This window comes from Saccostrea cucullata, unplaced genomic scaffold, assembly GCF_032062105.1.
Source record: "Saccostrea cucullata isolate Sc308-1 unplaced genomic scaffold, CSIRO_AGI_Scuc_v1 ctg859, whole genome shotgun sequence".
NCBI classification, from domain to species: Eukaryota; Metazoa; Mollusca; class Bivalvia; order Ostreida; family Ostreidae; genus Saccostrea; species Saccostrea cuccullata.
Genome location: NW_026926806.1, coordinates 116976 through 144705, shown reverse-complemented (window position 1 = coordinate 144705; position 27730 = coordinate 116976). Strand labels below are relative to the sequence as shown.

At 33.4% G+C, this 27730-nt stretch overlaps 1 protein-coding gene and 1 non-coding gene across 7 annotated transcripts in view; one reads left to right on the top strand and one right to left on the bottom strand.

Moving 5' to 3' along the window:
* The window catches only part of LOC134272698 (chromodomain-helicase-DNA-binding protein 1-like), a 32501-nt gene extending 6886 nt beyond the window's left edge, over window positions 1-25615 (bottom strand). The window contains exons 1-27 of one of the 6 annotated variants that reach the window (XM_062754902.1): window positions 25529-25615; window positions 25165-25282; window positions 19332-19495; window positions 18535-18757; window positions 16373-16462; window positions 16210-16262; window positions 15275-15355; window positions 14520-14657; window positions 14313-14357; window positions 13406-13545; window positions 9515-9740; window positions 9276-9376; window positions 7394-7587; window positions 4553-4680; window positions 4235-4451; window positions 4056-4145; window positions 3719-3909; window positions 3322-3457; window positions 3020-3072; window positions 2735-2885; window positions 2427-2579; window positions 2069-2290; window positions 1685-1830; window positions 1489-1588; window positions 1238-1400; window positions 873-991; window positions 302-525 (exon numbers count right to left, since the gene is read on the bottom strand). In XM_062754902.1, coding sequence (XP_062610886.1) covers window positions 302-525; window positions 873-991; window positions 1238-1400; window positions 1489-1588; window positions 1685-1830; window positions 2069-2290; window positions 2427-2579; window positions 2735-2885; window positions 3020-3072; window positions 3322-3457; window positions 3719-3909; window positions 4056-4145; window positions 4235-4451; window positions 4553-4680; window positions 7394-7587; window positions 9276-9376; window positions 9515-9740; window positions 13406-13545; window positions 14313-14357; window positions 14520-14657; window positions 15275-15355; window positions 16210-16262; window positions 16373-16462; window positions 18535-18757; window positions 19332-19495; window positions 25165-25173 — 3557 coding nt within the window. In that variant the 5' untranslated portion in view covers window positions 25174-25282; window positions 25529-25615. Of the gene's footprint in view, window positions 1-301; window positions 526-872; window positions 992-1237; window positions 1401-1488; window positions 1589-1684; window positions 1831-2068; window positions 2291-2426; window positions 2580-2734; window positions 2886-3019; window positions 3073-3321; window positions 3458-3718; window positions 3910-4055; window positions 4146-4234; window positions 4452-4552; window positions 4681-7393; window positions 7588-9275; window positions 9377-9514; window positions 9741-13405; window positions 13546-14312; window positions 14358-14519; window positions 14658-15274; window positions 15356-16209; window positions 16263-16372; window positions 16463-18534; window positions 18758-19331; window positions 19496-25164; window positions 25283-25372 lie in introns of all 6 variants that reach the window. The other 5 variants (XM_062754901.1, XM_062754904.1, XM_062754899.1 and 2 more) reach the window with 5 other exon arrangements.
* A 204-nt stretch (window positions 25616-25819) lies between these two features.
* Trnav-cac (transfer RNA valine (anticodon CAC)) lies at window positions 25820-25892 on the top strand. Its single transcript has one exon. It is a non-coding gene; the product is annotated as a tRNA-Val (tRNA).
* Window positions 25893-27730: the final 1838 nt, after the last annotated feature.

Here is a 27730-nt window from a genome sequence, read left to right as displayed (position 1 = left end):
TTGTAAGAAAAACTTTTGTATAACAGTCAATTTTCCTTCTTTCATTCAAATACAGGAAACTTACACATTTATTTAGATCTTTAGCTTCCATATTACAAATGATAAGGACCTTATTTGTAATTTTTTCTTTTTTTTTTTTTTTTTTTTTTTTTTTTCATATGAATATTAACTTCCCCTTTCATGGTATTTTGTCAACATAGGAAAACATTCATTGATTATATTTATTGCATCAATGATTTTCTAACGGCTAATGTCAACAATATTCTTCAATGAATCTTCTTTAGATAAGTAGGTGACAAACCTTGTTAGGGGTCTTCCAAACTTTTTAAAGCTTTTGATAAATCTACGGATTTCTGAGTCATTGAAGCCCCGGACTGATGTCTTGGACATTTTTGGTCGACCTCGTTTTCTGGGCTGATCATCATCATCATCGTCGTCATCATCATCTTCTTCACTGTCTTCATCATCTGCATTCCTCTTATTCTTCTTCCTACCATTGTCATCTGAATCATCACCAACCTGAGGCTAAAGAAAAAGATGATTGTCATGTCATTCAGTTTGTCGAAAGCAAGCAACAACATGAAAGCTATTCTATCATTTTTTTATTTCCATGTAGCCTTATTTATTCAAAAGGCAACTGAGATTTTATCTTTTTTTTCAATTATGTATATGCAAGGATTGATTTTCACTATTGACAATATTCATGGTTATTCACATCTAGTAAAAATAATTTTCAGAGTATTAATGCTTCACAGATGATAAAGCATAATTGTCAACATTTATGGTGCCTATGTACATGTACATGTTAGTGAAAAGATGTACAATGTACATGTATACTGAGAATCCTGCAGTTTGACAATTTCAATGTCTACCTGTTGTATAGATTTCCTGGGTCTAGGAGGCAGGTTCAGTTCTAATAACCTTTTTTGTTCCTCCTCTTCCTCAATTTTTCGCCTGTCAGCCTCAGGAATAATGGTGTCCCAGGACTTATCTTTTGAAAAAAAAAATACAGTTTCGTTAAGCTTTATGACAACAATAATAGTTAGAATTTTGTGTATAGTTAAACAAAATAAACATGTATGTCTGGTATACAGATAAGGCCAAAGGTCTTTGTAATCATATGCCTGATCTGCAAACTATGTCTTTCAGTTGCAGTCTCTGAATCCATAAATGTAAATGATTAATAATAGTTATTAGAAGTCTTGTGATGATAGTAATACATGAATGTAGGTTTTACCTTCCTCTTCAGTTTTTGTTCCTGGTGTCTGTTCTATTTCCTCATCTTCCATATTGTCAAAACTGACCACCTTAAACTGAGACAGAAGTTCATCTCCTACCCCGGTGTTCTGATCCTCCATGTCTCGGGTCTCCGCCCTCTTTAAGATCTCATCAATGTCCACCTATATAAAATAACAATTCACTGCAACATACAAATGTACCTCAAAATCAATCTGTATCAAAATGTTATAATAAAAAATCCCAATTTACCTGTGGCTCATCTTCATCGTCTTCATTTTCTTTAAACAATTCTTCAGCACCAAATTTCAGAATGGAACTCAGCTCCTCTTTGTTAAATGGGGTAGAATTACTGTAACAAAATTGATAATAAAACGTTTATTACAATACCTCAAAACACCACGAAGATATATCCCTGTAATATGATAAAATAAGTATAAGACCTTACTTGGAAGGAATGCCCCTATTGAGTACTGTACGACCCGTGGTGTCCATTCTTTGTATCACGAGATGATCCAGCACCATTTTCCTTTTGGCTCGCTCTACAATATCTTCTTCTACACTGTTTTTATTGACTAGTCTATATACACTGACCTGTGGAGAAGGAACATACCCATTACTATTCATGTTATCTGAAGGACTTGGAAAGGTGTGCTTTCCGATGATGTAAATGTATCTAATAAAACTAATTAAACATCAATGTACATATACATGTACATCAAGAAGACCTTTAAAAATTTCAATTAATGCTTTCATAACTTCATGCACATTTCTACTACTAAATTGTATATGGCAAACTTTGAGTGCCATCAGTCTGTAGAATTTGTATTACCTGATTTTTCTGCCCTATCCTGTGTGCCCTGGCCTGCGCCTGTAAATCATTCTGGGGGTTCCAGTCACTGTCAAAAATAATGACAGTGTCTGCTGTGGCAAGATTTACACCAAGTCCCCCTGCTCGTGTGGACAGGAGGAAACAGAAATCCTCTGAACCCTCAGCATTGAAATGATCCATGGCCTGTCTCCTTAGATCTCCCCTCACAGATCCATCAAGTCTCTGAAACAACACAGCAGCTATATTAGCATCAATGACATTCTTTTTATTGTAATTAAAAAATGTTGAAAACTTGTTTCTTTAAACATAATTATCCTTTACTATCAAACCCGATGATTCCCCTCAAAGGAAAACTTACTTGGTATTGAAAATGTCTCATTTGTAGATATTCTCCTAATATGTCCAGCATCCTCACCATCTGGGAAAAAATGAGGACTCTGTGACCTGATTCCTTGAGCCTCAATAACAGTTTGTCTAGCAAAATAAGTTTCCCACTGCCTTTTATCAAAGCCTGCAAAACAGAGAACATGTAAAATAACAATATAGTAACATAAAAGAGAAATCTACTCTTCTTCTCCTCTTTATATCAGACTTTCTGTCACAACACAGATTCTGCATGAAAAGTTAAAACCTTTGTTCTTCTAATCCTGTCTTTATAAAACTTACTGCTAATCTGTCTGCCGGCTCCTCTTCTGGAGGTCTTATAAGCTGAGCATGGTTACAACACTTCTTCAGTTCCATTATAATGTTAACAAAACTTGATACATTGCCCTTCAGTCCCTTACTTAATGCTTTGTAGTTTTTCGTTAAGATCCATCTACAAACAAAAGATAGAAATGTTGTCCAAAGTTTTTTCTCCTACAATGTTGTACCAAAAGAACAAAAAGAAAATTTACAAATGAAGGAGGACAGGTGTTTGCCACGCCACATTTAAAAATAAATTCTGTTCACCTGTAATACTGCTTTTGTATAGATGACATTTCGACTCGAAGAATCTGTTCAGTCTGAAAAGATACACACGTGCATTTATATAATAATGCAAGCAAGTCTTTGTTAATGGATACACTGGATGTATAAAACTTAATTTAGAAACAAGAAAAAAAAATTATGAACTGTCACCACCAACAAGGCAATATAAACAGTAATTAAATAGACTTAATACATCAACCATAGTCAAGAAATAGATAACCTCCAAATTTAATATACATACAAAAGAAAAAATACGAAAATGTTACTGTAAAATAATCACTTACTTTAGCGGGTAAGGATTTTTCTACATCTTTCTTGACACGACGTAACAGAAATGATTCCAATTCTTTATGTAGACCCACAAATCCTGTTTTCTGAGCAGAGGAATGTTTCTCCTCAAACTCAGACCACTTGTAAAACCTAGAGAAATAAAGTGTACATTTGGAAAGAACAACTTCATGTTAAGATGAATTATTATAAAATACTGAAGATTTTGAGAGTACATGTTCATTTTAAAATCTTATAGTTTTTAACAATCTGACAAATTTTGAAGACTTCAAAAATGTATATAGTAATAATTACATAAAACAAAAACACAATCATGTACAATTTGTTTTTAATGTATTCATATCACACCATTTTCTTTCCAAAATGAAAAGACGGTTATAGACCACCACTTACTTGTCTGGCATGATGAAGTGAAGAAGAGCCCACAACTCTTTGAGGGAATTCTGTAGTGGGGTACCCGTAATCAGAAGTCTATGGTTGGAGTTAAAATCAAACAGAGTTTTGTAGAGAAGGGAATCGTCATTCTTCAGGCGATGGGCCTCATCTACCATTAGTACGGCCCAGTTAACACTACCTAAGAAAGACTGTAAACATAGTCTGCATTAAATTATATTCCACACTTGCTACAAGAGAATTCAAACACAGCTCTACACTTATGACAATTTTTATATGAATGCAACCTCTATTTAATGCTTTTAGAAAAATAAACATCTATTTTCCAAATTCTCACCTTATCCTTCAGAAGGATTTCATACGTTGTAACCAAAACATTAAATTTTAACCTTTTGTTCCCACTGTGGCACCATTCGTGTTCTCTAATCTGTGAAGTATTCCAATGGATTCAACAGTAAATCGATAAAGAAATGTCAAATAACTATAACAGTAATATGAATGAAATACAACACTGACCTTATTTCGACTGTTAATATCTCCCAAATATACCACCACATTCATTTCAGGAGCCCACAGCTTGAATTCCCTCTGCCAAGCTGCTATAGTGGACAGTGGTACCACAAGTAAATTAGGTCCATACACTTGGAATGTATTGTACAAAATTGATAAAAATCCTATAGTTTGAATAGTTTTCCCCAGTCCCATTTCATCTGCTAATATCACACTGTTTTCTCTGTAAAAAGAACAGCAACGTATTTTGCTTTTACTTTAGTAAAAATCATCTTGAATGGATGCATCACAAAGTAATAACCACTTACAAGATAAGAGACTTACTTTGACCATGTATGCATAAGCCAATTTACACCATCTAACTGGTAGTCTCTGAGGACTAAATTATTAACTCCACCAAGAAATGAAGGCTGATTCTTCATTGGAGTAAATTTTGGACGGTATCGAAGAGCCTGAATAGAAAATTTGTATAGAAACTCATTAAATCACACTGTAGACTGAAAAAGAAAATTCTTTTTACTATCAAAACTTTTTTTTAACTAGAACATTGACTTCATATCCCTTCCACAATTTTCTTATCATAGATTGTACAATGGAATCCTTTCCACAAATATCTCATGATTGATTTAACAATGGACATCTTTATGATTAATTTTACATAGGAACTATACCAGAATCTGGGTTGTGAGCCTAGCCTTGCAGTATTTGGCTGGAGTAGGCGTCCTTTGTGACTTGTGTCTCAGGTTGTACTATCTATTTTACTAACCTTGCAGTATTTGGCTGTAGTAGGCGTCCTTTATGACTTGTGTCTCAGGTTGCACTATCTACCATATTTTACTAACCTTGCAGTATTTGGCTGGAGTAGGTGTCCTTTGTGACTTGTGCCTCAGGTTGTACTATCTATTTTACTAACCTTGCAGTATTTGGCTGGAGTAGGTGTCCTTTGTGACTTGCGCCTCAGGTTGAACTATCTATTTTACCAACCTTGCAGTATTTGGCTGGAGCAGGCGTCCTTTGTGACTTGTGTCTCAGGTTGTACTATCTATTTTACCAACCTTGCAGTATTTGGCTGGAGTAGGCGTCCTTTGTGACTTGTGTCTCAGATTTGCACTATCTATTTTACTAACCTTGCAGTATTTGGCTGGAGTACCGTATTTCGGGGAGTACAATACGCACTTTTTTCCTAAAATAAATTACTGTGAGAAAGGGATGCGTATTTTACATCACAATGGGATTTTGACAAGTTTTTCTTTCAGGTGAAACACGGCTATCATACGTACATACCGTAGTATTACCTAGAGACATATGCAATTTCTTTTGTTTATTACCATATTTTAAACTTCGGAAAGTTATTGTTGGAAGGTATGCTTCTTAAAAATGTCACTTTCACAATCTTTTGATACCAAAATAACATGAAAAAGTAAGTTAAAAGTAATTTGAGCTGCATGTTGATTGTCTCCGAGGAGGCCGCCATTACTGATGTTATTTTTAGACGTTAACTCATACTTATGTCACGTGTTTCCGTAATGATAGTGCACATGCACCTTATCTGCCAAACAAAGTAATAAATCATTTTTTAATGAAATACAATAAAATAAATATTAATTTTAGGTTTAAAATAACTCATTGATAATCTGCAACAATATTTAACACCCCTCTATACGTTCCAATAAAAGGAAGCCAATGTTGTGACACACGTGCGCTGGTCAAATGATAATTACCTATCAACACCCCTCGGGGCAATTAATTGTCTACCGACTCCAAAGCAATGTTTTTACAGTTACAGCTCTGATTATTTACTGCCAATTTAATTGCTTTGATTATTTTCTTTGTTAAAAAGGGGGGTCGGTGTATGACCTTTCGTATGTGTGAGCATGTGTTGATTACGGCACTTTAAACAATTAAACACTTGTTAAATGTAATTTTACCTTATCTTATACTTATCGGCCTCTTGTTTAAATAATTGAGAGTTGACAAATGAAATATAAATTATGTTTAAACTTTTAATAAAGGTGGTATCATTTAGAAAATAAGATATCCGCGAAGATTTAGAAGAGGAAAATCGTAGTCTTCTTAAAGAAATAAATACTTTTATGTTTCAATTTCGTTCCCTGTTAAAATATTGTAAGATAATTTTCAGCATGATTATCTAGAACCAAAATTAAATATGACAACTGATAAAACTTTCGACAATATCTCTTGCTTTGTTGAAATAATTATTTCATCTAAGAATACGGCGACGCATTATTTCAAAATCACCGTAACTATTCTTTAAAAAAATCTGTTAATACTTTTACGCAATATTATCTTGTACTTTGTTGAAATAAATGAATAAATAATTTTCTCCAGATTGCCGCGATATGGAATGTCAGGATTAAGAGAAGTTATAAAGTGTGTATTTAAAAAAAAAGTGTGTTCAGTAAATTTTTGACACTGAATCCTCACGCCGATTTTCGTAACAAATTACCGCGATTTTCGAAGTTCAGAACATCGCTTGGTAAAATTTTCTGTTGCGTATAATACATCCGAACTGCGTTTTTTTCCCCAGTTTCAGACTCAAAAAGGGGGGTGCGTATTTTACATCAATGCGTATTATACTCGGCCAAATACGGTAGGTGTCCTTTGTGACTTGTGCCTCAGGTTGTACTATCTATTTTACTAACCTTGCAGTATTTGGCTGGAGTAGGTGTCCTTTGTGACTTGTGCCTCAGGTTGTACTATCTATTTTACTAACCTTGCAGTATTTGGCTGGAGTAGGTGTCCTTTGTGACTTGTGCCTCAGGTTGTACTATCTATTTTACTAACCTTGCAGTATTTGGCTGGAGTAGGCGTCCTTTGTGACTTGTGTCTCAGATTTGCACTATCTATTTTACTAACCTTGCAGTATTTGGCTGGAGTAGGCATCCTTTGTGACTTGTGTCTCAGATTTGCACTATCTATTTTACTAACCTTGCAGTATTTGGCTGGAGTAGGCGTCCTTTGTGACTTGTGTCTCAGATTTGCACTATCTATTTTACTAACCTTGCAGTATTTGGCTGGAGTAGGCATCCTTTGTGACTTGTGTCTCAGATTTGCACTGTCTATTTTACTAACCTTGCAGTATTTGGCTGGAGCAGGCGTCCTTTGTGACTTGTGTCTCAGATTTGCACTGTCTATTTTACTAACCTTGCAGTATTTGGCTGGAGTAGGCGTCCTTTGTGACTTGTGTCTCAGGTTGTACTCATCCACGAGGGTCTGGAATTTCCGGGACACTAACTCTCCCTCCTCCCATGTACACTCTGAGTATGGAAGACCTTGCCACTTACACAGGTAGTCAGGGTAACCGTTGTTCTCATTGGCCATTTTTTGATTGGAGTGAGCTGAATTGTAAACCAGAAGTCTCTGATAAGACTGTAGCTCTACTGATCTTTTTTTTCTAGTGGATACAATTTTCACTTGCTATAAAAATCAGAAAAATCTAATATTTCTTTCACATTAGAATATATCATAAATATAATCTTTTTAGAAAAAATCTGTCTTCATGAAACAATGAAATTGGAAAGTTATCATATTTTACTCTTACAAAATGTGCTACTGGACTTGAAACTTAGTACCCATGACAACACCAAAAATAAGAATGATGCTAAATTGTGTGCAAAATTTAAATTTAGAGCAAAAACATAAAGGAGTAGCATTTATATGTATTAAACATAGGTAATCAGAGATTACAGAGCTCACCTCAACGAATGTTGTCTTTAAGTAAGGCAAATTAAGTCACACAATTAACCAACGAAAAGTGTACATCCAAAAATGCAAAATTTATGCAATTTTGATATTTTGGAATAGACCTATATAAAAACTTAAAACTAGTTCTTCATCATGAAAATGAAATTAAAATCCAGCATCTGAAGCAAGATTGAGAGTTTTCATCCCTTGATGCATCATTTGTGCAGCTTTGGATATAAAGCCTTATAGTTTCTTGGTGATAGACCTGCACCCATAACTTTTACAAGGTCTATTATCTGGAAAATGTATGTTGAATTCAGCATCTGAAGCAAGTCCATTAGTGTGCATCCTAAGATGTATCATCCATGCAAGTTTGTTGAACATAGAGCTCAAAGTTACTTGGAAATGAAACCTGTACAAAAAACTAACCTTTTCACTAATCCGGAAAATGTAGGTCAGATTCAGCTTCTGAAGTCAGCCTCGTAGAATGCACCCTTAGATGTACCATCCATGCAAGTTTGGTCATTATAGGGCTCAAAGTTACTTGGAAATGAATCCTGCTCCATAAACTTTAACCTGTTTACTTGTTGAGAAAATGTAGGTCAGATTCAGCATCCGAAGCAAGACTGGTAGTATGCATCCTAAGATGTACCATCCATGCAAGTTTGGTCATTATATGTCTCATAGAAACTTGGAAATGAAACCTGCACCAAAAACTTTAACCTGTTCACTCAACCGGAAAATGTAGGTCAGATTCAGCATCCGAAGCAAGTCTAGTAGAATGCATCCTACGATGTACCATCCATGCAATTTTGGTCATTATAGGGCTCATAGTATCTTCGAAATGAAACCTGCACCAAAAACTTTGACCTGTTCACTCAACCGGAAAATGTAGGTCAGATTCAGCATCCGAAGCAAGTCTGGTAGTATGCATCCTAAGACGTACCATCCATGTAAGTTTGGTCAACATAGGGCTTACAGTTACTTGGAAATGAGACCTACACCAAAAACTGCACCAAAAATGTTAACCTGCACCAAAAACATTAACCTGGTCATTCCTTTGCTGAAATTGCAGCATCTGAAACTTTGACTGGTACAATGAAACACACTAGAAACATCTTCCATGCATGTCTAATCAATATAGGACATAGAAGTACTTAAAAAGAAAACTGCTCCAAAAAACTTAACCTTAACCCGGGACGCCGACGCCGACACCGACGCCGAGGGTATCACATAAGCTCCCCCCAACTTCGTTGAGGTGAGCTAAAAATTCAAGCATAACCTAACTCAGACATGACGCCTGACATTGTTCAAATAATACAGAACTAATGGCATGCCTTACCAATAATTCTCTCAACATGCATATGCTGTTGATACAGCTCCTGAACCATTTCTTGTTGACATTCAAAATAGTCAATATCTTCTGGCGATGCTTGTTCTTTCCTAAGGCAAAAACAATAAAGTCTTTCATGTATGTTTTTACAACAATTGTTGTTCATTTTGACACCTGTTTAAAGAAAAATAATTTAAATGTGAAACTCACTTATTTATAAATTTTAAATTCCATTCATATATACATACCATTCCCTGATTTCCTCTTGCTTTTTGACATAGTTGTCTAACTTCTTGAGACCATGTACCTTTTGTTCTTTGAGAGTTTTGTAGGACTCCCATGTGTTGTGTATATGAGCCCAGTTTTTCCACTTGATCAGAAACTGTTTTTCGGTTTCCTCTGAGGCCGGGTTTACACCATCATTTGGGTCTCCATTGTCCTGGACATTGTAGATGGTGGTTTTGCTTCCAGTTGCTGAAATAAGCAACTTGTCAACAAAATATTCACCAGTTTTCAATTGCTTTTAAATATGCATGTGCCTATATTATCTGATATATTTTAATCAGAAAAGAAAACAAGAGGCCCATGGGCCACATCGCTCACCTGAGAAGCTTTGACCATTTTGTTCTTTACCAGATTTCCCCCTTGTTATACATAATGCATCCCCACCCTACCCCACTGATCATAATTTAGACATTTTGAAATCTACACTACCCCATGATCCTTCCATGGGCACATATGTTTCAGCTTTTTTGGCCCAGTGGTTCCTGAGTAGAAGATGTTCAAAGATTTTTCCTATATATTTCTATGTAAAACTTTGATTCCCTATAATGGCCCCGCCCTTCCCCTGGGGGTCATGATTCCTACAATTTAGAATTTATACTACCCCAGAATGCTTCCACAGAAGCTTAACTTTATCTGGCCCAGTGGTTCTTGAGAAGAAGATTTTCAAAGATTTTTCCTATATATTTCTATATAAAACTTTGATTCCCCATTGTGGCCCCACCCTTCCCCAGGGGGTCATGATTTGAACAATTTAGAATCTACATTATACCAGGATGCTTCCACATAAGTTTCAGCTTTTCTGGCCCATTGGTTCTTGAGAAGAAAATTTTCAAAGATTTTTCCTATATATTTCTATGTAAAACTTTGATTCCCCATTGTGGCCTCGCCCTTCCCCTGGGGGTCATGATGTGAACAATTTAGAATCTACACTATACCAGGATGCTTCCACATAAGTTTCAGCTTTTCTGGCCCAGTGGTTCTTGAGAAGAAGATTTTCAAAGATTTTTCCTATATATTTCTATATAAAACTTTGATTCCCCATTGTGGCCCCGCCCTTCCCCCGGGGGTCATGATTTGAACAATTTAGAATTAACACTACCCCAAGATGCTTCCACATAAGTTTCAGCTTTACTGGCCCAGTGGTTCTTGAGAAGAAGATTTTTTAATGACCCAACCCTATTTTTGTCTTTTCTTGATTATCTCCCCTTGCGAGGGGATATGTCCCTTCATTTTAACAATTTAAATTTCCCTTCACCCAAGGATGCTTTGTACCAAGTTTGGTCAAAATTGGCCCAGTGGTTCTTGAGAAGAAGTCGAAAATGTGAAAAGTTTACAGACGGACAGACAGACAGACAGACGGACAGACAGACGGACGGACAGACGGACGGACGACGGACAAAATGTGATCAGAAAAGCTCACTTGAGCCTTCGGCTCAGGTGAGCTAATGACCAATATTGTTGGTATCAAAAAATATTCTTAGGTATAAGAACAACAATGAACTAACACAACTATAAAACAAGAGGCCCACGGGCCTTATAGGTCACCTGAGTATCATGTAACAACTTTCCAGCGATCGTATTTGGTTCTGGTTTTAATCCAAAAGCCATGAAATTCACAAATTTTGAAAGAGGCACCATTGCTTATCAAAGGGCAGATTTCAAAGCATTAATTTATTTTTAGTCAAAGTACCCCCATGGTACCCCTGACCCAGTGGCCCTGAATTTATCTATTTTGAAAGAGGCCCCTCTCTTCATTATAAGGCCAGCATTTTTTTTTATGTTTAGGTTTAGTTATGAACATGAGAATAAAAAAGTCTCGAAGGAAAAGGAAATAAAAAAAAAAAATTTGATAAATCAATTGTACATTCTTTTTTTATGCTATTCTAATAGGCTCCTTGCCACTGGACACATAATGCTTACAAATAGGAAAGTAGAACATTTAATTGCTTATTTCATCATCTGCCAGTTTGGGCCAGTTATATAAATTTTGTGATGTTGGTCAAAATATATTTTAAAAAATCAATTCTTTAAAAGTCTTTCAATATATCTTCATTTTTTTTTAATATGTGTTAGGTGAATGTGTAGACATTGTTCTAAAATTTACTTGATGCCTAAAATTATAATTCCTATCATAAAACAGACAGGGAGTATTGGGGAGTACGGTGAACATTTTTTCAATTAAGTGTAAAATAATTTCTCTGGCTGATTCAAATGATACTACATGCCTGTATATATTTGTATATTCTTGCCTTAATAGTTGAATTTTTTTTATTTCTTCAGGTTATTGTTCATTTCTTCTGATCTCAAATGGACTTAACTTCTCCCAGTTTTATTCATTACATCTGATGCATAAGCAACCCTTATCTGAAGAATGATGCTTAGACTGTAAGCTATGACAGAGACCTAAACAATGTCGCTGGCAATATGCAATAGCTACCACGGGCAGTTTAAAACCTGGGGGAGGAAAATAATTTACAGACAGAAACTTGAAACGAGCATGTCATTGTGCAACAAAGTCGTCAGCATTTTATTTGTCCTTTGAACGGGTGAAACGTTTTGAATGGCACTCGTATCGATGAATTTTACACTAAACCAAGTTATCTTCTCAAATGTAGGCTTGTAGCTTTATTTACCCGCCGTTTAAAACCGGAAGTGCGAGTTCGTAAATTTGAAATCTCGATCCCGACTCATATTTGACATCGGAAAGAAAAATTTTTTATTTTTTTCTGAAAATTCAAAACCTTGAGCGGAGGCTTTGTACAACTGAAAATAAAATAAATCCTGGCCTTAAATATGTATTTAGATCATTAGCATATTAACCAGGAGCAAAGGATAATATGTTCAAAGAATTCATGCAATTCACTATATAATCATTAGAGCCCCACCCTAAAACAAGAACCCCTGATCCTGGGGCCATAAAATTCACAATTTTGGTAGAGGCACTCTAGCTCATCATAACTATGTACTTAGTTAGTTTATTTAATACCCAGGAGCAGAGAAGAAGATTTTCAAAGAAATAATGTATTTTCACTATATAATCAATAGAGCCCCGCCCTAACACCAGAACCCCTGACCCTGGGGCCATAAAATTCACAATTTTGGTAGAGGCACTCTTGCTCATCATAACTATGTACTTAGTTGGTTTATTTAATACCCAGGAGCAGAGAAGAAGATTTTCAAAGAAATAATGTATTTTCACTATATAATCAATAGAGCCCCGCCCTAACACCAGAACCCCTGACCCTGGGGCCATAAAATTCACAATTTTGGTAGAGGCACTCTTGCTCATCATAACTATGTACTTAGTTGGTTTATTTAATACCCAGGAGCAGAGAAGAAGATTTTCAAAGAAATAATGCATTTTCACTACCTACTTATTTAGCCCCGCCCTAGCACTAGAACCCCTGACCCCAGGGCTATGAATTTCACAATTTTGGTAGAGGACTCAATGCTGATTACAATCATGCAAACAGTTTGATTGCTTGATGTCCAGGAGTAAAGAAGAAGATTTTTAAAGATTGCATTAATTTTAGTGGTTTTGGCCCCACCCCTCAGGCCCCAGGGGGGCAGGGATCATGAAATTCACAATTTTTGTTCCCCTTCACCCATAGATGCTTTGTGCCAAATTTGGTTGAAATTGGTTCAGTGGTTGCAGAGAAGAAGCTGAAAATGTTCAAATGTTAACGCACGACGCACGACGAACGACGACGGACGAAAACGGATAGCAATAGGTCACCTGAGTTTACTCAGGTGACCTAATAAGGATGAAATTTTACAATTTTTTTTCCTATTGAAAAAAAGAAATTTGACTTGTATAATTATGTATAACTAGAAGATCTGTGGCAACTACATACCTGTGGACCTCCCGATGCGGTCGTCAAGTACTTTCTCTATTATCTCCTTGTTATCTTCCTCCTCCTCCCCCTCCTGCTGGTCCTGAGTGACCTCAATAAGGTCATCCGAGTCTGTCTGGTCATCCGAGTCTTCTTTATAGCTAGAAACACATAACAATGTTATAGACAAGTCTGAGTGACCTCAATAAGGTCATCAAAGTCTGTCTGGTCATCCGAGTCTTCTTTATAACTAAAAACACATTACACTAACAGTTACAGACAAGTCTGTGTGACCTAAATAAGGTCATCCAAGTCTGTCCGGTCATCCGAGTCTTCTTTATAACTAAAAACACATAACATAGTTATAGGCAAGTCTGAGTGACCTCAATAAGATTATCCAAGTCTGTCTGGTCATCCCAGTCTTCTTCATAACTAGAAACACATTACACACTTATAAAGTCAGATTAACAATTTTTCCCTTATATCAATCAAGTTTTACACCCCCAGCCCCCATTTCAAAATTATTTGACAATTTACAGGATAGTGTATGGATTTTTTTTTTCAGGCGCTTTCATCTATTCATGAGCCTTGTGATCTTGTACTTATCCAAACATGGCTCACATGTAGACCTTTGAGTCACAAGCAACCTTAGTGTCAAGTTTAATCTCTTTTCCTCCGATGACATATTGACTGGGAATTTTTATTTCAGAAACCATCAGTGTTTGACACTTCTTTATTTGATTTCCTTGTTTAGGGTTCTGACATAACCTGAGATCATGATCACACAAGACTAAGTTTGATATGCTATTATTCTATTACAAAATTATGATATGGACAGGAATTTTATCATTAGACCCCAGTGACCTCCAAATTTCCATGGCACAGGATTGTTACAAACTTGTCACAGAAGTGTCTTTCTCAGATTTACCTGACTTTACTTTTACTTCCTTTTCTTCTCATGATGTAATCACGCCTACAATAAACAAATTCACATTAGTGACACATATCTAAAAAAAAATGATTAAAATAAAAAAACATGAAGTAAGCTTTAGAGAGTATTTCATGTGGAGGAAAATGAAGATGATTCAGCAGTACATGACACCCCCCACCCCCTCTGCAAAAATCAGACAAATACCTGACTTTCTTTGAAGATGATCTGTATGACACGACATCATCGTCATCACTTTCTGACTCATCTGAATCACTGAGATTACCAGTTGCTGAACGCCCTCTTCTTGGAGGGATTGACCTCATGCTACGCTTACTTCCAGACCTACAAAAAGAAATTCCAAGTTTTATCTAAAATTTACATGATTAACTGACAACTCATCCTGCTATTTGTCACAAAAATATTTGACTGATTGTTTATTTATTACTTGTACTAATTCATGCCTTTATTGTCATCAATTGATAAAATTATTTCCATCTTAATAAAATGGGAATTCTTTGAATTGTATAAGAACTTTCCTCAAACAGATAAATGTAAGACAAGTTAATATATGCTAGTCTATACACTGTAGTTGCTAAGGAAGTTTGAATCAAAATAAAAATTTAGAAGAAATAGCACAACATCACATTGCCACAATCTCAACATTAATGTGTGAAAGTAAAATAAAATCTTTTATTATATCTACTCATTAGATTAGTGGAAATGCATATATAGTTAACTGTGGTCATTTTGGTTCTACCATATGAAAAAAAAAATTCTCAAAATTCTGAAATAAACTATACAAAGTTTGGCTCCTTATCAAACCAACATTTTGATACCAAATATTTTCTCTCAACATTATTTCTATGAACGTTGCATGTTATTTCTGGCCTCGCCAGTCAGTCACAGTTTGTTACCAGTCATGTGACTGATAATCAATCATGTGACTAATCATGTGGTACCTGGACAAGGCCCTGGTAGAAGGCTTGTAATCTTCACTACTCTCATCACTGTCACTATCAGAACCTTTCCATTCCTCAGAACTGAAAATAGTGTACACAAAGACTAATCAAGGTCAACTGAAGACACAACACCCACCAGTCACAGATCGTAAAGATGGACACAACATACATGATGCAGTATATAAAGTCAAAACATAAAAATGATCACAGTTCATAAATAGTCTAATCTACTGGCTAATAAATGTTGTTAGAGACACTGAAGAAGCACAATAAAAATTTCAATAGATAAGACTCAATCCATTTTCAAGCTATGGAAGATTTATAATATTCAAGCATTACTCTATTCAAGCATAATTCTATTTTGTATAAATGTGCTTCAAAATTAAACTTACAAGCTTGAACAAAATTTTACCCGAAGAAAAAAAATCATGCATATTGGTCATGCTTAATATGATAAAAAAAAAATACATGTATATAATATTGGTGAATAATTAATGTTCTGCAAAATGCCAAAAGTTTACAGGTCAAATGTGAGGCCATGTTGAAAATAACTGATTTCAAGTTTTAATATTTATCAATTGAAAATTAATTTGGAAATATATTATACTTAACTTGTGTGGCTTCATTTATAAAACAAATTACAAGAAGGCTATATTATTTCTGACATGCATATCATTATTGCATTAATAAATTGAAGAAAAAGCTATGAGATCTTGAAATTCAATAACTCTATATTCAAACTTATAAAACACTACCATCTAGATCTTCAAGTAAACTCTGTACATTTCTAAAAGCATATCTTTATCCAACATATTTTTCAAAACCAAGTAAAATCCCTATTTTCATTTCAACATAGACAAAGTCATGTTGTCTGTAAACTTCTGGCACAAAGCTATACATAGACTGATAAATTTCACTCTACAAAACAGACTTACCCCTTTCTTCTTCCTTTCTTTTTTCTGGGTCTGTCATCATCATCACTCTCACCCTGAAATTAAAAAGAAAATGAACAACTTATCACAATCGATCTATAATATGATATCTTTACCTCACATATTCATCTCCTTAAACATTTAATGAAATAATCACTTTGCTTACCATGGCATTGTATCTGACTGGTTCTTTTTTGGCACGTCCTGATCGTCTAAGCCCCAGCAGGTCAGGGTCATCTGACATTTCACGCAAGATCTATCAATGAAAAAAATTATCAAACAATATATACAACATATTTACATAAATTAAAGCAGAAAAGAGCAATTAGGATTGCCCAATGCTTGTGATTTTCTATATGAAATTGCCCTTGGCCAGTGAAACTCAATTAGTGCAACAAAAGCACTTGAAGTATTTCAGTCAAATATCAGGCAACATAAAATTGAATTCTGGTTCTCAGGCCCCCATGCATCAGTTTTGAGGGAGCCGCATTGCTAATTTTATTGTATTTTTGATAAAATAAAAAGTTGGTATTGCAGAGACCAATCTAGAAAAAAAAGTTTCTTCCTCATTTTTTCAAAGTTTAGAAATCAAATATTACTTCCGCTAGCCATTTGCAAAGAGATTTTAGCTACTTTGTTTGAAAATACATTCGAAGACATTGCGATGTTCACATGCTGATAAGCAATGGATAAAGTAAACTTTTTGCTCAGAAATGGAAAGTATATTTGTGAATAAAAAAAATGATCTTTATTTTAAACAAAATTCGAAAATCAAAATTAAACAAGAATAGATATGGGTTACCCCATATCCAAAGATATTCGACTTTAGATTTAATATGTTTAACAGTGTTTATAATGACGTTAATAAAAAAAACTGCACTGTCTAATTATGGAACTGTTGTAAATTTCGTGAGTCCATAATTACGGTCACCCAGTCTCCTAACAAACAGTACACATAGGCCTACATGTACCTGTGTCCGCAAGACCAACATTAGCCTTGTTCTACACACGTGCGATGGAGCTGTCAAACGCATCCAGCAAGCTCGCAGAAACACGTTTTGTTTTGCCGAAGACAAAACTTTTCTTTTCTTAATTAGATCATATGAATAAATTCTGATTAATAAAAATTATACAATCCCTGTTGAACTATATATAGTTTGTTCTAACATTTGCACCTGCAACAACTTGTGTTTAAAATGGCCGGGTTAGGAAAATCAGGACCGGGTTGGAAAATTCTAAACTGAAAACCATTTTTGTTTTGAAAATTACTGAAATATACTAATGTATTCGTCGCAGAAATTACTTACATTATTCAAGTTCTATATAAAATGGCATTCTGAACTTCAACACGAACCTGAATCTCCGACCTCGTTTTGCCACACATACCCTACAGTTTACAAAGTGTACACACGAGCAGAATCCGGCCAGGGATTGAAATTTCGTCATTTAATGATACACACACACAGAATGATTAATTTTTTCTTTAAGAAGAAATTGTATGATAATTAACGGACTATAAACATGTACTTAATACAATTGTTGATATAGTATTATCAATTCATCGGTGAAAAGATATGAATCGAAGAATGTCCTAAATATTCTCTGTTATCAAACATGTAAAAAAAAAAAAAAAAAAAAAAAAAAGGCTGAGGAGGGAGCGAGCGTAGGAATATTGATATTTTTTATTTGCATTTCGGGGGGAAAGTGACTTCCTAATAATATTTTGACGTTATTTTTGATTTCTTTAACGTATGACATACACAACTTTACTCTTATCATGAACAATAATGTTGTATCTACTTATCATGATGGAACTATTTTGGTCGGACCAATTTGTGTGAGCCGCCGCTGAATACAGTAATATATCTTGCATTAATAGTATGCATTGATCGAATATATTAAAAAAAAAGCCTTCCTCAACTACTTTATTGCCAATAAAATGATAAATAAAATGCCTCCCTCCCACATCTGTTTTGGTGAAAAATTGGCCTGACAACCAGAGAATTAAAGTTACATAGCCTCTGCTATTCCGAAGAGTGATGTCCTACTGTTTGTTAATCAACATCATTAAAAAAAAAAAAAAAAAAAAACATCATTAAATGTATTTTGCAGTTCTATACTATTTCAAAAAGTTTAAAAAAAAAAAAATTCTAATCTGAAGTTTTTTTTATGTAGATATCCCATTTAATTATTTTCAATCATTTAATCAGCTATGTTCACTGCAAAAAATATACATACAAAGCTTTCACTGATTTCAATGATTAAATTTTAAAAATAAGAAGGTGTTTCACTTCTGGATGAGCAGAAAAAGGACATTTGAGAACACACCTGTTTGATATCATTGATGCTGGTCTTGCGTGGTCGTCCTCTTTTAGCTGACTGTGTTGTACTCTGTGTGTCTTGAGAGTCTGTATCTTCTATTCTAGACAATGTCTTATTCTGCTCCTTCACTTCAGACTTGGAGTCATCAGATTCTGACGATGAACTGTCCGAGTTTGACCCTGACCTTGACCCTGAATCAGAGTCACTGTCATCTGAACTAGAACCACTACTAAAATATAACATTGAGGTTATTTATGATGTAGAGAAACAATATAATGTCACATTTGATAATTTTGTAAAGTAATTTGTAATACGAACTTTATGTTAAAATGTCATAAATGATTAATTTTGTTAAGTAATTTCTGTCTTATAATCTGAAGGTGCATATTTGCAGCACATGTTAACAATTAATTCGAAAAGAGAGAAAGCATTCTTGATATGCTTGTTGAGATAAATGAGAAAAATAGTCTGGGGTTAGCTCAAAGTTGTCATGCAAAATAAATCTGGTGTCTGATGAATGCAGATAGTAATATGTATTAATTTTGTATGAAGCTGAACTTTGGTAAAACTACAGGTAGGCTGAAAACAGTTTAAGTTCAGCATAAAATGTACTTGTAAAATTTTATATCTAACGAAAGCAGCAAATGAAAGAAACATTCTGAGAAAAGAGTAGCATTTGCAACTGGCATGAACTTCACATATTGGTTAGCATTTCTCAATGTGGATATTTCGTGACTCTAAACTGCAAGACACACTAACTCGCAGCTCGTAAATAGAGTTTCAATTATCTACTCATTACCCACCTTGAATTGCCCGAGTCTGAACCTGATCCACTGACATTATTGTCTGTCTCCTTTTTGATGGAATCCTTCTTGTCTTTATGAGATGAAGCTGATTTAGGACTCTTATCATTACTTAATGGACCAAACAGAGGACTATCAAAGTCAGCAGGGTCTTCAACAGAAGCCTGAAACAGACCAAAAAAAAATATATCTTATAGAAAACTATTTCACAATTCAATGAACCATTCATATTCCAATATCAAATATCAAACTTGACACCCCACATGAAGTTTAAGTCCAAAATTCTCTCATGTGCATGTACACTGGATAGTGATATCAAAATTTTAATCCAATTTTCTGAAAATGGGCCCTCTTCAAAAAATTAAAATTTTGGTATTTTTCAATAGTTTATTCCCCAGGAAAGCTCACAAATCAAAACCAGCATGGTCCAAAGATGTATGATGATGATTTCCTTTATCGATACAAAGTGAAATATTGCAGGATATTGACATACTGTGTGAACTTTTTTCTACAGATGCTTTAAGTAAAATTTCAATTCATATTGAAAAAAAAAACCAAAAAAACACACACATACATTCTGAGTAAAAATATCAACAAAGAAAGAGAAAATTCATCTGCATATATATAATATCATTAGAAATATAGGATAAAAAGATTTATTCCATATTTCCCTTATTTCCCCCATTTTCAAAAATGGGCCCTCTTCAAAATAATGGAATTCAGCTTTTAATGACAAGAGTAAATATCAAAAAATATTAGGAATAAATTTAAATGTGGTTCAGAGATGTATAATGGCTCCTCTAAAACTTAATTGCTGTGGACACTGTGTACAAGAGTATACCTTTTCTAAGTGTGCAATTATAAACAATCAACTTGTTGAATTAATTTGAACACAAAACTTTTGGTTTAAACACATATTTAAAAATATAAATGAATTAAGAACATAAACTTCATTTACAGCAAGTCTTATGCATATTCTTATATACTAACAGGCTCCAAGCCCCCCCCCCCCCCCCAAGTAAAAAGCAATTTTAAGAAAATTAGTGTAAGTCATAAATTTCAAATTCCCTCTATTAAACCAATGATTTATAAATATAATAATCCATAAAACAGTATACAATAAACCATCAAGCAATCCACACGTAATAAACCATCGAGCTATCCCCCCGCATCTTTAACTCTTTTTTAATCATCTGATGTGTCCTAACCTCTGATACACTGGTCAGCCATTTTGATTTTGGCATCCATTTTGTGTAATGGTCTCTTCCACAACAAATGTTCAGTAGATAGATAAAAGAATGGCTAAATAATGTAGAAATTTCAATTTATATTTTACTTTCCATATTGGATTGAATTGGGTACCTTTAATAAATCATGATTCCTGAAAATGGGCCCTCTTAAAAAATTGATAAAATTACTATAAGATACATGTATATGTAGTAACAAATCATTTGATAGAATATAAAAGTGGTTCATAGTTGTATAATGATTCAAACAATGCATTAAAGCTTGTATGTGTTCATTCAGTTTTCTTGTAGTGGCTACAATAAGCACTTGTATAAAGTATAAAATACAAGTTTTTTAACCACTGTTTAAATGGGGAAAAAAGACAAAGGCAGTATATTTCTTTTCAACAAAACACAGAAACCTTTTGAGTAAAGGTAATATGATTACTTTTTCATATGTTCTTCCCCCCCCCCTTTGTCTTCCATTCGTTAATAATCAACACCATTCAATACTAATTTCACCTCAAATTTTACAAGAATAATTGTATTAAACTTCTTATTTGCAATTAAAATATGCCAAAACAAATTAAACAACCTCTCTATGTTAGTCAAGTAACAGCACAAACCATCTACTTAAAAAAAAAAACAAAGTCAAATGACCTTGTTTCAAAATACCTATCAGCCATTTTGTGTATAGCATCCATTTTGTGCACTTGCAGTTACCTCCTCTTTAAATAATAAGAATTCATTTGATTAAATTCACTACAAATAAGCCTTGAGAACATAATCACAATGCTTAGAAAATAACTTTCTTCCAGAACAGAACAATAAGTAACATATTCCACTTCAATAACTAAGTAGCATGCTTACTGAAATGCTACACAATTCAGTCCTGCATATTTGAAGCATTAAGCTACATTCATTTTCACACTTTTGATAATCTGCTTCATAAAACTACATCTAACTTGTTTATACCACTGTCAGAAAGCATCTTCCCCTTCTATAACGAATTATACAAAGTTCTATTCATTTCTTAAGTAAATCTCAAATGAGATTAAAAAAAAAAAATAATAATAACATAAAAAAATACCAAAACTACACAATTAAATTACTTAGATACACTAGAGCCAAAAGGAACCAATATATGAAGAATACAACCAATCTCTATTCTATTGAATACTTTCCATGGATTTTTTTTTCTTCATCCATGATTTCCAATACTATGCACAAATTCAAGTATTTGTAGAGGAATAAACAGAAATAAAGAATTCATCATGTAAATGGTGACCTTTCCCTTTCAAAAGAGGCAGATGCAGAAAGCTTCAATCTCATAAAGTACAGCATCCTTTTCATTGTTAATCAACTAATATTTGAAATAATTATCTACCCTTTTCACTGAACTAATGAGGTGTCTGATCCCATATAGACAACTAGCAGTTTAACTCATTCACAAAATATTTAATTTTATTATCAAAGTAATTAAGCATGCTTAGTAATTTTTCCTTATCAAGACAATTTTTTTTTCACAGGCATGATTTATATCTACCTTGTTTACAGATTACTGTAAATGTATTACATTTGGTGTGTATGATATTTGGCGGAAATTCACTTTTTCAACAAGTTAGATGATTTAGAGGTTTCTGAATGCGCTAGTCTAGATATAAATGCATAATATGCAAGACATTTAGTGGTGCACTTGATTTAGCAGACTCTGCTTTCTGCCAAAATTGTTAAAAGAATACATTGCCAAATCTAATACATTTACAGTATTATTGTTTTTCAGTAAGAACTGGATCAGGGGTTCAAAATTTTTTTTGTCATGGTCAAGTCCAGGACTTAAAGAGTAAATTTTAGGCAAGTCCGAGGAAGAAATTTGAAAGTCCATATTAACCTCTACATCATTAAATTTATGTTACTTATAATTTATTTTCATTTGTTGCATTGAATGAATAAAGACTATATGTATTAATATATGTTTTATTTTTCCTCCATAAACTGTCATATAGTCATACATGAGTATTTCAAAAGTACCAGACTGATAGATTATTGGTACATTAAAATAACTTTTACAAATACTCACTACTGAATAAACCATCTGTTACAATAAATAGCAGTTAGAAGGTGCTGTAAGTCAAAGCTAAAACCGAAATTACTAATAGACTAATTGCCGTTTGTCAATAGGAGGAAACATGAGGAATTGCGTAAAAGCAAGAATCTAACCGCAACGGAAAATAAAAAGACGGATTGTATTAAACGTTCGTAATGTTTTATGGGTATTTTAACGACCACAAACCCACATTTTTACGTAATACATTTGAGAATTTGCTTTATTTTTAGCTTTACGATCATTTTTTTAACTTAAAAAAAAGATAAACAAAAAACATAGCCAAGTCCCAGGACTTTGGGGAATTCTAAATGCCGAGTCCGGATCCGGAATTTGTTAGTCCGGGACGTCGGGCTTGAGGAATTTTGAACCCCTGACTGGATGTACTAAGTAAATATAAAGTAGAACTTCATTAAAATGTACTGTGTTTAAACTAAGACTTTCAAAATTGTTACTAAAATTGAGTGCAAATACATGCATGTCTTTTTATATGCAGTACTTCACCATTTTATCTTAATAATATTCATCTATCTCCATTATTTAGAAATACTGTTTTACAAAGAAAAGAAATATTTTAACATCCATAAAATATGATTTAATTTTTATGAAAGAGAATAAACACAGACTTTCAATTTTTAAAGTTCTACAAAAAATGCTTTTCTTCAAAGATAGAAAAATTACAGTAAATTCTATAACCTACTAATAATATGCTTATTCAACTTTACCAAATCATGCTAATGTGCATAAATTTTGTCTCCAGTGTAATCCTTGCAAGTAATTATAAAAAGTAAAGAAATTTCATAAGAATAACATTTACCTCCCTTTTTTGAATAAAACAATATAAATTCAACATATAGAAATTATATTACAGACAAATATTTTTAGATAGATATCATTTTTAACTTTATTAAAATTGACCATTTCCATTTGAAATCAAAAGTATATTATATAAAATAATTTATATCAATCATAAAAATATATTAAGAAATGTTCTAATAGGATTAATTTTTTAAGGATGTCCTTCTTTTCTGAACCTGAAAATTTTATCTGATTTTTCGTTATGCTTTAGACCAGTTTAGCTTATTTGGTAGCTAACAAAAGATCACAGAAAAGGATTCAAACAATGTTTCATTAAAGTTGTATTTTTTTAAAAGATCCAATATAAAACGCAGAGAAAAAATTCACATTTTCATTTTAAATAACGTTCAAGAAATCAGTTTGCAGAAAGTTTGGCTCTTTTTAAAGTTCTAAATATTAGATGCGCTAATCTATGACTGTATGAAATGCAAGTACAATATATGTAAATTGTAAATGCAGAGTTTCTTCCCTTGAGCTTAGGATGTCTTTTACAATCGAGGTAAAGATACAATGAAATCTCATCAAAATGCCTTTTCTTCTCAAAATCAATGCATTTTTATCAGTAGAAATGATCACACATTTTTGGTATTTTTACCTTTAGAGAATTGACGTAAACAAGTGGGAAGAGACAATTAACAAAAAAACATCATTGTGATTGCTAAATGCATGCTCTTTTATGGAAAAAAATCCTTGCAGCATCAAAAAGTACACTGAAAGATATTATAAGCTGCATCACCAAGATGCAATACTGCCTTAGCTATAAGCTCCTTTAATGGCAATGAAGAAAAAACCTTCAATATTATTGAAAAATCATTCCTTGAAATACTTTTACACATATCCATTACTATTTTCATTTTGTTTCCTTTTCCATTCTAGTTACCCTTACCAAAGATAACTAAACCAGAGTGAGTAGGGTTTTCACAACTGCATTTGTTGTTTACAGCATCAAAGGTTAAAAATACCCCAAAATGTGCAGAATTACTACAAAACAAAGGTTAATGGAGCAAATATATACACGAAATTGCAATGATTTTTGTATTATATCCATTTGATGATGAATTTAGGTACATAAAAGTTATGGCATTGCATGTACTGTATTGCAAGAATTGTATCATTTCTCTGAAAAAAACTAAGTCCACAAACGTGGTAATTTTTCTAAAATGGGTCCCACTTAAATTCATTTTTAATGAAGGTCAAATCAAAGTCATGATACTAAAGAACATTAATAAACAAAAATTAGATATGTTCAGCAGTTATTATGTGCATATTTTGCAAATTTGCATTTAAAACTGCAAAAATTTACTGTAAATTTATCAACAAACCTTTCCAAAGTGCATGTATTTTTTAACATATTTTTCGTGACAACCTATGAAATAATGCCTGATTTGTGTGTAAACAAGCGCAATACACTAAAATAAAGGATATACATCATTATGTATTATTAAAAACATGCATTATTTCCAAACCAAGCTTAAAATACACCAGCCTTTCAAGAATTCTCAACTTTTCAAGATGGCGTCCAATGTGCACAACGTAGCAAAACTGGCATTCTGGGGAAATGTTCCGCCACTTTCTCAAAATTACACGTAAAATTGCTGTAAATAAACATCTTCAACAAAGAAAAAAACAAATTGTTGCGACAAACCTTGCTCATAGTGAACGTTGCATTGTCCGTGTCATGGCTTCGCGTACGGATTGCACTGCGGTAAAATCGAACATAAATTCCTTTCTAATCACGTGTCATGCTCACGTCATGAGTGTTCCTAAAATGCAAAATACACAAAAATAATCACTTTACAAACGCAATCCAAAAAATAGCAGAAAATAACCATTTCTGAAGGTAAATTACGAACCTTTAATAAGCAATTTTTGACCAACTTCTTTCCTACTTTTCCAAGCGAAGACGTGCAGATATCACGGTACCGCGAAGGAAAACATGCTTTAATGTCTATAAAAACTTGCACAAACAAATTCAATTCAGTCAGAACATAAATTTATGTTTGTTTTACCGTTTTGTTCTTCATTGTTTACATTTTTTCTTTATCACAACCACCTCAGACGATAATCAACAAATATGGCTGCTGACGAGTTATTCCACGCACTGCATTCTGGGTAATGATATGCTAATGAAAATATTTCGCCAGGTGTGACAACGTTGTTTCAAGGGTGTCATTTGGTATTTTTCATATTCAGGCTATAATATTTTGGTATGCTTAGTATAAAATAATTTTATAGTCGGGGAAAAATTTCTCATAAGATAATAATGATTTGTAACAAATTTTCTCTTCTTCAGATATGGGGGTTCAGTAGTGTAGTGGTTATCACGTTCGCCTCACACGCGAAAGGTCCTGGGTTCGACCCCCAGCTGAACCATATTTTTTTTTTTCACCTATAAATGGTGTTAATAGAGGATATTCAATGTTCTGTAGTTGAATATGAATATGTTGAATACGAGTGGGACAGGAGTTTTTTTTTATACTTTCACGAGTGCAAAGCACAAGTGAAAATATCAAAAAATTCTGTCTCACGAGTGAAATAAATTCCAAAACATTGAATTTTCTGTTTATTACATTTTCTTTGATTTTCCCTTTGCCTATTTGTCTTTTTGTATATATACAGTCATAGGCTATAAATAAGGACCACTCTTTAAAACTTCATAAAAGCAGAAAAATCACATCAAATATCAAAATATATTAGGTATTAGCTGATAGCATGACTAGGAATTCTCATAATCTAGTACACTGTATGTCACTAAAGCTTTCAGATAAGTTTCAATGTTTAATTTTCCTGGTCCAGTGGTTTTCCAGAGAAAAATTCTTAAGGTACACTAATACTCTGATAAGAGAGATATAAACTCTTAATAACACAAAAGTCTATCATTCCTTTGTAAATTTGTCATGTTTAAGTGCCTTTTCTGTCAAATTTTGCCCTGCAAGCCATGCTATAATTGTTTGTATTTTATTCATCATATACATTTAAATTTCCTTTGGAAAATCATAAAAGTTATAATTTTCATTTAAATATTCTTTATTATCTCCCCTTGAAAGAGGATATGGTTCTTCATATGAACTATCTTGCATTCTCTTTTAAATTATTTCTCAAGAATGCTTCAAACTGACCCACTGCATGCTTTTACCGACTCAAATTGCTTCAGTTGCAGTTCAAACATTCCAATAAAGCTGAGAATTCAAATAATTCAATCCACAAAATATTATTTAAAAAAAAAACACCATGCAATTACTGTAGATCACTTAATTTTCGCGACACCTTATTTTCGCGAGATAGTCATTGACTCTTTATTAGCGTGACAGAATTTTCACGAATTGGGGTCATTGCTCTATATAATCTTATGAAATTCTAATATATGCGAGAATGAAATTTTCGCGAGCATACCGTCTCGCGTAATTAAGCCAAAATAAAGTTCTCGCGAATTAAAAGTGATTTACAGTACCCAAAAGTATTTGTGTTGCCTTAACTAAATAACTAAAATGTCTTGGTAAGTAAAAAGACCTAAATCTTCTTCAATATATAATGTAATGAATTTTCAATGTATGATTGTCTTATCCCAATTGAGGATTGGGATAAGACAGTCATACATTGAAAATTCATTGAAAAACTAGAGGCCTCTATGCTGAGAGGTCAACTTCAATCCTATATTTACAAATTTAGAGTCAAAAGTTCCAACTTTTAGGTTTGCCAGATACTTTAGTGATAAAATTGAAAGTTGTGGAATTTTAAGCTACTCAGAGGAGGGAGAGAGGGGTGTGTGTCTAATTACAGACATAAAACTAATCTCCCTTAAAATACTGAGTACCTCTCACATTATTTCCTATTGGATGGTGTTGAGGCATTTCACTGAATAAATAAATATCAAAGTTTTCCATGATAAAATTAATTCCCCAGGAATAAAGTTTAACACTGCTGAACAGTTGTTGTTGAAGTTGTTATTTTTTATAACATATTTGGAACAAAAACAGATAGAAAAGAAATTTTTGAATGAATGGTATGTAAATTTGATTGGTATTCAGGGATTAATGTTTAAAAAAAAAATAATCAAACATTTATTTAATAAATCTAGAATATTAAATCAAATTTTCACCATTTTGCAATAGATCAGTAAACTAGCTTACAATACCCACAACTAAGTGTGTTTCTTAACTCAGTCATAATTAAAATATTGTAGAACTTTGACTTGAAAAGTTCCCAATGAT